Consider the following 9178-nt stretch of genomic DNA (forward strand, 5'->3'; position numbering starts at 1 on the left):
TGCACCGGATCGTTGGTCTGAGTCATGATTTCAACGATGTCAATAGAGCTTGACAGTCCTGCCCCTCCCCCCGCAATAAAGTGTAGACTCCCCATACTAATGTTCAGTCTTAGTAGTCTTAGATGGAGCTTAGTATGGTGATAACCAGACTAGCAGCGCCCCCGAGTGTGGCTGAATCACATGACATCAAGACCCATCTTCCTGTTATGTCTTGTTCAGTCTCATTGCATGCCTGACTGTCCATTCTAAATGAACAGACGTCAATCCACTTTACTCACAGGAAAACAGTAGGCCATTTTGTCTGGCGAGAGAGACCCAGTTGTGCCTGTTTGTGAAGGGAAGGGAAGTGAAAAATGTCATTTCGTCCCCGGGGGTCACTCTGCCCCTGCCAAAAGCCCAAAAATTACCGTATTTCCTACATAACTACCTGAACCGTGGCGCCGCGGATGACAAAATGTTTATGGTATGTTGGTCTCAAGAGTTTGCATCAACTTAGCTTATAACCAGTCATTTGTGATTTGCACCCCCATGGTAAAAATTGAAAATGCAATGTAATATTGCTTTAATTGCCCCTATCTTCAGATGAGATGTTATGAACTACACCAAATTTCATGTGTATAATTAACCTGACACCCCCTGGGAATATGCCAAGTTTTGTGGAATTTCATCCATGGGGGGCTATAAAATAAATTCATTTATGTGTAAATTCAGGACTGTATACCCATCGGCCTGTAGATGGTGGTATTAACCCTCTGGAGTCTAAATCCTCCGCTGGGGATTTGAAAAACTGTTCCAAACACACATCTCAATCTCTGCTAGTTTTTGTCCTAGAAACATATAAGTGACACCTTTTAGAAACCTTTAATGAACTAGTTTCCAAATATATATGTTTTAAAAGAGAATGGTTGCTCTGGGTGCTGGATGCTATGGTCATACACACACACACACAAACACAGACGAGCACAGGCACATACACACACACACACACACACACACACATAAATACACAAACGCAGACACATACCTACACACACATGCACCAGCACACACATGTACATAACACATTACACAAACACATGCACAAACACGCCCACACGCATGCACACACACACACCCTCACACACACACACACACACACACACACACACACACACACACACACACACACACACACACACAGATGCACAGTACACACACACACACCTATACACACCTCACACACACACACACACACACACAGATGCAGAGTGCACACACACACACACACACACACACACACACACACACAGATGCACAGTATACACACACACACACACACATCTTTGAGTAAGTTTTGAGAGACCACTTGAGCTGAGAAGTGAGTGTGTGTGTGTGTTGGACTATAGCCTGTGTCTGTGTATGGGTGCATTTCTGTGTGCCCGTGTGTGTGTGTTTATGTGTGTATGTGTGTATGTGCATGTTCTGTGTGTGTTCTCTTTCTCTCTCTCTCTCTCTCTCTCTCTCTCTGTGTGTCTGTGTCTGTGTGTGTTCTGTGTTATCTGTGTGTATTCTGTATGTGTTCTCTCTTTCTCTCTCTCTGTGTGTGTGTGTGTGTGTGTGTGTGTGTGTGTGCCTGCATATGTGTGCGTGTGCACTCGCGCGCATGTGTGAGTGTGTGCCAGTATTGGAGTGACAGTGACTGGCTGCAGAGAACACAGTGAACATATACTGTACACATAGAGACACATAAAACACACACACAAGCGCACACATGCACACACTCATTTACATACATAAAAGTTGCAATAGGGGATGGAGTAGGTGATGGAAACAAAAGCGTGATTGATATTTGCGGAGAGAATGAGCAGGACTGAGCGGCGGTCATATTGTCTCGCTTTGCGGCAGGGCTGTACACTGCGAGCACCTCGTCGCAAATGCGAGGAAATATATATGAGTGCTAATTGAAAATATGAAATGGGAGCACAGGTGCGAGTACTGAATTCAACCCTTTTATTCGCATTTTGCTCCTAAAAATCCACACCAAGTGGATCAAAGTATAGGCTAGTACAATTTTCGCGCATCTGTATACAAATTTCATAGTTGACAACTCTAACGCTCCTGGCTGGAAACTCACGCTTTCAGCATCAACCTCGCTGTCTCTCACACACGCAAGAAATGTCACTCCAAAACCACTCCAAATCTTTTTCTTCAATCTGTTCGTTATCAGTTGGTGACTTTGTAGCGATTAGCCTACCGTTGAAACGGCAAACCATGATAAGAATGTTGACTATATAGCCTACAATTACCGTGTTCATTTCAAATATTATTATTATCACGGTTGATAAACACGGTGTGGAAACCGTGTTAGCTTCACCCCAGCCTGCATTTGACATAGGCCTGGTTGACTTCTATGAGAGAAATCCGACTGATTCTGTTGTCTAAATGATGGATTTAACCACGATTTGGTGTAGGCTACACCTGCTTTAAAAAGGCGGAACATTTTCATTGCAAATGTGCGCATCAGCCACTCTGCGTCTTTGTATGGAGGTTACATTCACATTAATTCCATTCCACTAACGTTATCAGGAGAATACCGTAACGTTTTATTTTGAGCTCTGGTTGTCACTCATTGGATATAACAGATATAGCCTACCAAACTCCAAGACGAGTCATGGTAGAGTAAGATAAGCACCCAGCCAATTAAACATGACCAAGGAAAAAGTGACAACTCACGATGCCATGCCATGGTAGGCTACCTAAATCATAGAAGTTAACGTTACTGGACAGTGGACACTCATCTTTTCTATTACACCAGAAATATTTGTCTTTACCTTTTTTCGTTTTTTGAACATTGAAGTTATTTAATGAAAACATGATGTATCCTTGAACTATGCTTGACTCTTTTCCTAAAACCGAATGAAACCTAATTATGTTCACGTACATCTTAAAGTGACAGGCACTCAATTAGACCTACACACCACCCCTGTAATATCATTACAGTGTAATCAATATGAAGTATTCAGTTTACTGAATATTTTAAGCTATAAGTAATTATGCAGATCCTAAAATGCTATAAATTGATAACAAAATGTATGCAAATTCTGAATTCAAAATATGAAATAGAAACAAGACAAGCCATTTTCTGTGTGTGTAGGGTTTGAGCAGAGACTATGATTGCCACTGCTGTGAATGATCTGTATCCTGCTTAAGGCAAGAAAGTTTTCAAGGAAATTTCATAGTGCTCCTAAATTTTTTTCTGTGCTCCTAAACTTTTTTATTTAGGAGCACCTGTGCTCCTAGTGAAAAAGCTTAGCGTACAGCCCTGCTTTGCGGTACATCTAGTTTTCTTTTTGATTGATTGATTAAAGACGCTGAGGGTGCTGTTGGTGGAAATTAAGCAGGAAGAGCAGCATTAGCTGTGTCCAGTCACGTGACCATGAATGAGGAGAATGAGGAGCCCGTCACTGATGGACATCAGGGGGTCAGCAAAGGACTACCTTATCGAGGGTGAGTTGTTTCCTCTCATAAGATAAGATAAGATAATCCTTTAATTGTCTCCCAAAGGAGAAATTTGCATTGTTACATCGTCCAGACAGTGAAGGAAAGGAAATAAATAAGACTTCCAGACACACACAGACACACAGTACAGCCAATTTATCCCAATACCAGACAATACCAGACAATCTCATCAGCCTGCACTAATGCTAAAATATAAATAAATAGTTAAATAGATAAATACAACAACCTGTCCTACTCCTAATGCAATGTGTAAGAACTGTATAAAAAAACTGTATACTGTATGTTACTGGTCAGTAAAACAACTCTAGTAATTCTAAAGTGCCTTGTGCTCTGTCAGGACGGTGCTTATTGAACAGTCTGACAGCAGTAGGTAGGAAGGACCGGCGATGTCTCTCCTTTACACACAGGGTGTAGCAGCCTGTCACTGAAACAGCTGTTCAGTGATGTCAGAGTGACATGCATTGGGTGATGCTTGTTGCCCAGCATAGATGTCAGCTTTGCTACCATCCTGCCCTCTCCCACTGTCTCTATTGGGTCAAGCTTGCATCCCAGAACAGCACTAGCCTTCTTGATGAGTTTGTTGAGTTTCATCCTCTCAGCAGCTGAGATGCCGCTCCCCCAACATACTATAGCATAAAAGATGGCTGATGCCACCACTGAGTTGTAAAAAGTTCTTAAAAGCGCCCCCTGAACCCCAAAGGGTCTGAGTCGCCTCTGCAGGTACAGCCTGCTCATCCCCTTTTTGTAGTCATCATCAAGAGTTTCAAAAATCAAAGACATCAAGTGTGTAAGAAATCTTTCACTTGACCTGGCACAACGCTGCAATCGCGATTACTTAAATGTTATGTATGCGGCTGGTCCTGACTCCTGAGTGATATATTTGGTTCTTTTATGTGTATAATGTTGAATGACACTAAACTGAACTGAAAATGTGTTGACTCAATTTATTATATGTTATCGCCTTGTGTATCCAGACCACAGACACACAGACCAGTGTCTCCAGTGCCCAGCTGTGTGTCCATAAAGAGTGACTGGTCCATGGATCGGCCTCCCCTTTTCAGCAGTGGACCACCACAGTCTGATCCAAAGTGAGATTTCAGCAAGTGTTTGTTTGTTTATTTGTTATCTGTGTGTGTGTGTGTGTGTGTGTGTGTGTGTGTTTGTGTGTGTGTGTGTTAGCATGTTTGAGAGAGAGAGAGAGAGAGAGAGAAAGTGTGTGTGTGTGTGTGTGTGTGTGTGTGTGTGTGTGTGTGTGTGTGTGTTTATGTGCTAGCATGTTTGAGAGAGAGAGAGAATGGAAACATAAAAATGTATCGGCTCAATCTACTATGTGTGTTGTCTCCTTATGTATCCAGACCACAGACACACAGACCAGTGTCTCCAGTGCCCAGCTGTGTGTCTATGAAGAGTGACTGGTCCATGGATCGGCCTCCCCTTTTCAGCAGTGGACCACCACAGTCTGATCCAAAGTGAGATTTCAGCAAGTGTTTGTGTGTTTATTTGTTATCTGTGTGTGTGTGTGTGTGTGTGTGTGTGTGTGTGTGTGTGTGTGTGTGTGTGTGTGTGTGTGTGTGTGTGTGTGTGTTAACATGTTTGAGAGAGAGAGAGAGAGAGAGAGAGAGAGAGAGAGAGAGAGAGAGAGAGAGAGAGTGTAAGAGTATGGAAACATGGAAATCTGTCGGCTCAATCTGGTATGTGTGTTGTCTCCTTATGTATCCAGACCACAGACACACAGACCAGTGTCTCCAGTGCCCAGCTGTGTGTCTATGAAGAGTGACTGGTCCATGGATCGGCCTCCCCTTTTCAGCAGTGGACCACCACAGCCTGAGCCAAAGTGAGATTTCAGCAAGTGTTTGTGTGTTTATTTGTTATCTGTGTGTGTGTGTGTGTGTGTGTGTGTTAGCATGTCTGAGAGAGAGAGAGAGAGAGAAAGAGAGAGAAAGTGTGTGTGTGTGTGTGTGTGTGTGTGTGTGTGTGTGTGTGTGTTTATGTGCTAGCATGTTTGAGAGAGAGAGAGAGAGAGAGAATGGAAACATGAAAATGTATTGGCTCAATCTACTATGTGTGTTGTCTCCTTATGTATCCAGACCACAGACACACAGACCAGTGTCTCCAGTGCCCAGCTGTGTGTCTATGAAGAGTGACTGGTCCATGGATCGGCCTCCCCTTTTCAGCAGTGGACCACCACAGTCTTATCCAAAGTGAGATTTCAGTGTGTGTGTGTGTGTGTGTGTGTGTACGTCTGCACGTGTGTGTGTGTGTGTGTGTGTGTGTGTGTGTGTGTCTGTCTGCGTCAGTCCATTTATTTGGCATGTCTATGTGTGTGTGTGTGTGTGTGTGTGTGTGTGTGTGTGTGTGTGTGTGAGAGAGAGACTTTAATCGGTTGGATGAATAATGTACGTGTCTTTGTGCTATTATTGTGTCTCTGCAGTGGATTTAGGAAAATCCTGACCCAGGATCAGTCCAGGTGTGGAGTGTGTGAGCAGCTACTGAGGGACCCGGTCATCACCAGCTGTGGACACAGTTTCTGCAGGCAGTGCATCAGCAGCTACTGGAGCCAGTCTGGTCCATCAGGAGACTACAGCTGTCCCCAGTGCAGAAAGAGACCCAGGACACAACCTGTTATAAACCCAGACACAACTATGGCACAGTCGCTGTTATACCCACCTACAGCCATGGCACAGCCTCACCTATACCCACCTACTATGGCACAACCTCACCTATACCCACCTACAGCCATGGCACAACCTCACCTAAACCCATCTACAGCCATGACTCTACCTCACCTATGCCCACCTTCAGACATGGCACAACCTTTGTCATACCAGCACAGTGAAATGGCACTTCATCTGAACCCATCTGCAAACATGGCACAAGTTCCTCCATCCCCACACACAGACACCGGACAGCATCCTCAGTACTCAGACTCACCCATGGGGCAGCATAATCATCCACACATCCAGCACCCTCTTTATCCACACATCCACAGGGCACAGATCTCCCCACAGCCTCCTTTAGATGAGCACACAGTCATGAGAGGCAGCACCCATCTGCAAACTGAGCATGCTCCAGTCAAAACGGCCAAACTAACAGGTGAGGCTTGAAGATTAGTGTCTAAGAGCAAGATTCATGCTGACTACGAAGACCATTTTTATTCTGAAGATATCAGAAAAATGGTGCTGACATTTTATCAGCTGATACTGTATTGTAACACTTGGGCTACACCGGGTCTGCAACTGAAGCGCTAGTAATAAAGATAATATTTGTAGAAGACTATGCTGCATCCACATAGCGTAATAAGAGTTGTAGAAGAAGGTTGATTTTTTTTCGAACATATGTGCGGGTACCACGTCTGGTGTAGCCAATGTGAACATACAGTAGCCTCCCTGTTTGGCTGAAAATATGTCTGCTAGAAATACTGACCAATTATTCATTAGTCCTGAATTATTCATGGAAATGAGTGTCTCGTGCGCAGTGCATGAGACTTGAGAATGTTTGTTTGACTGTTTGTTTATTTGTGTCTTGCCAAACAGATGACTGTGTCCTGAACAAAGTGCTGAAGACCCATAAAGTTAATATGAAGAGGAGGTTTGAGAGCATATGTGAAGGCATCATAAGGTCAGGGACTCAAACACTCCTGAACAAGATCTACACAGAGCTCTACATCACAGAGGGAGAGAGTGAAGATGTGAATAATGAGCATGAGGTTTGGCAGGTAGAGTCAGCATCCAGGCCACAAAAAACAGAAGATACAGCAATCAGCTGCAATGATATTTTCAATCCCTTACCTGGACAGGAGAGACACATCAGAATGGTCATGACCAAGGGGATTGCTGGCATTGGAAAAACTGTCTCAGTGCAGAAGTTCATCCTTGACTGGGCAGAGGAGAGAGCTAACCAGGATATAGATTTCATGTTTGTGCTTCTGTTCCGTGAGCTGAATTTGGTCAAACATGATCAGTACAGTCTTCACAGGCTCCTGCTTGACTTCCACCCTGAGCTTAGGGAGCTACAGGATGATGAATACAAAGATCGCCACATTGTGTTCATCTTTGATGGTCTGGATGAGAGTCGACTTCCACTGAATTTCCAAGAGAATCAGAGGTTGTCTGATGTAGCACAAACATCATCAGTGGATATGCTGATGACGAGCCTCATTCAAGGAACTCTGCTTCCCTCTGCTCTCATCTGGATAACCTCCCGACCAGCAGCAACCAATCAGATCCCTTCTCAGTGCATCAGTCAGGTCACAGAAGTACGAGGATTCAATGACCCACAGAAGGAGGAGTACTTCAGGAAGAGAGTCAGTGACCAGAATCAAGCCAACAGAATCATCTCACACATTAAGGCATCTAGGAGTCTCCACATCATGTGCCACATGCCAGTGTTCTGTTGGATCTCAGCCACTGTCCTTCAGCAGATACTGGAACAAGATGATGGGAAGGAAGCCCCCAAAACTCTGACTGAGATGTTCATACACTTTCTGCTCATCCAGACCACCAGGAAGGGCCAGAAATATCAAGAAGAAAGTGAGACAGATAGACAGAGGCTCCTGGAATCACATAAGGGTGTGATATTGAAACTGGCAGAGCTGGCTTTCAAGCATCTAGAGAATGGCAACCTCATGTTCTATGAGGAAGACCTGAGAGAGTGTGGCATTGATGTCAGTGAAGCCTCAGTGTACTCTGGCATGTGCACTGAGATCTTCAGGGAGGAATGTGTGTTCTACCACAAGAAGGTCTACTGCTTTGTCCATCTGAGCATTCAGGAGTTCCTGGCAGCCATGTTTGTGTTTCACTCTTACATGTCAGGACATATGGAGGCACTGAAATCCTTCCTCGCTAAAAAACACAGAGACAATCAAGCTCCCCCTCCTTTGCATATCCTGTTGAAGAGTGCTGTAGATAAGGCTTTGGACAGCAAGAATGGACACTTGGACCTTTTCCTCCGCTTCCTTGTAGGCATCTCAGTGAAGAGCAATCAAGCCCTCCTGCAAGGCTTGTTGACAAACACACACAGCAGCTCAGAGAGCATCAAGAAAACATGTAGCTATATCAAGATTATTAAGAGGAGGGACCTGTCACCTGAAAGATGCATCAATCTTTTTCACTGCTTATTTGAAATGAATGATCAATCCCTACATAAAGATCTTCAGAAATATCTCAAATCTCCAGATAGCTTCTCAGGTAAGTTGTCACCTGCCCACTGTTCAGCACTGGCCCACATGCTTCTGATGTCTAAGGAGGTGCTGGATGAGTTTGACCTGAAGAAATACAAAACATCAGAGGAGGGATGGAGGAGACTGGTTCCAGCTGTGAGATGCTGCAGAAAGGCTCTGTGAGTATCACTATACTTCTTTTCTGAGTTAATTTATTTCATGTCCAATGTGTAGGCCAGTAGTGATTCATATGCAAGTCATAATTGGAATAGCCTACACAGAGAAATCTACAGTAAGATACATTTGCACCTGTATTCTGTATTTCACAACACCTGACGTCCAGCAGTTTTGCAGAATGTCAGGATGTGGGTTTGAGCACAGAGACCTGTCAAATGAGGAGGCACAGGTCAATAGGCCATCGATAGTCCACAAGAGGCAGGGAGTAAGTTTTAGAATACAGTTCATTCAGCACAGGGAAATGTTAGCATAAGAGAATTCTCAAATTGAGACAGGGGAGTTCAG

The 9178-nt window shown here is 44.1% G+C and overlaps 1 protein-coding gene across 1 annotated transcript; it reads left to right on the forward strand.

The window, feature by feature from the left end:
- Positions 1 to 4478: 4478 nt before the first annotated feature.
- LOC134089670 (NLR family CARD domain-containing protein 3-like) lies at positions 4479 to 9178 on the forward strand. Its single transcript, XM_062544123.1, has 6 exons — positions 4479 to 4586; positions 4854 to 4967; positions 5219 to 5332; positions 5586 to 5699; positions 5930 to 6591; positions 7032 to 9178. Exons 1-6 carry the CDS (start codon positions 4537 to 4539, stop codon positions 8837 to 8839), a joined length of 2862 nt encoding a protein of 953 aa, XP_062400107.1. The 5' UTR covers positions 4479 to 4536; the 3' UTR covers positions 8840 to 9178.

Source organism: Sardina pilchardus, chromosome 1, assembly GCF_963854185.1.
Source record: "Sardina pilchardus chromosome 1, fSarPil1.1, whole genome shotgun sequence".
In the NCBI taxonomy this organism is placed as follows: domain Eukaryota; kingdom Metazoa; phylum Chordata; class Actinopteri; order Clupeiformes; family Clupeidae; genus Sardina; species Sardina pilchardus.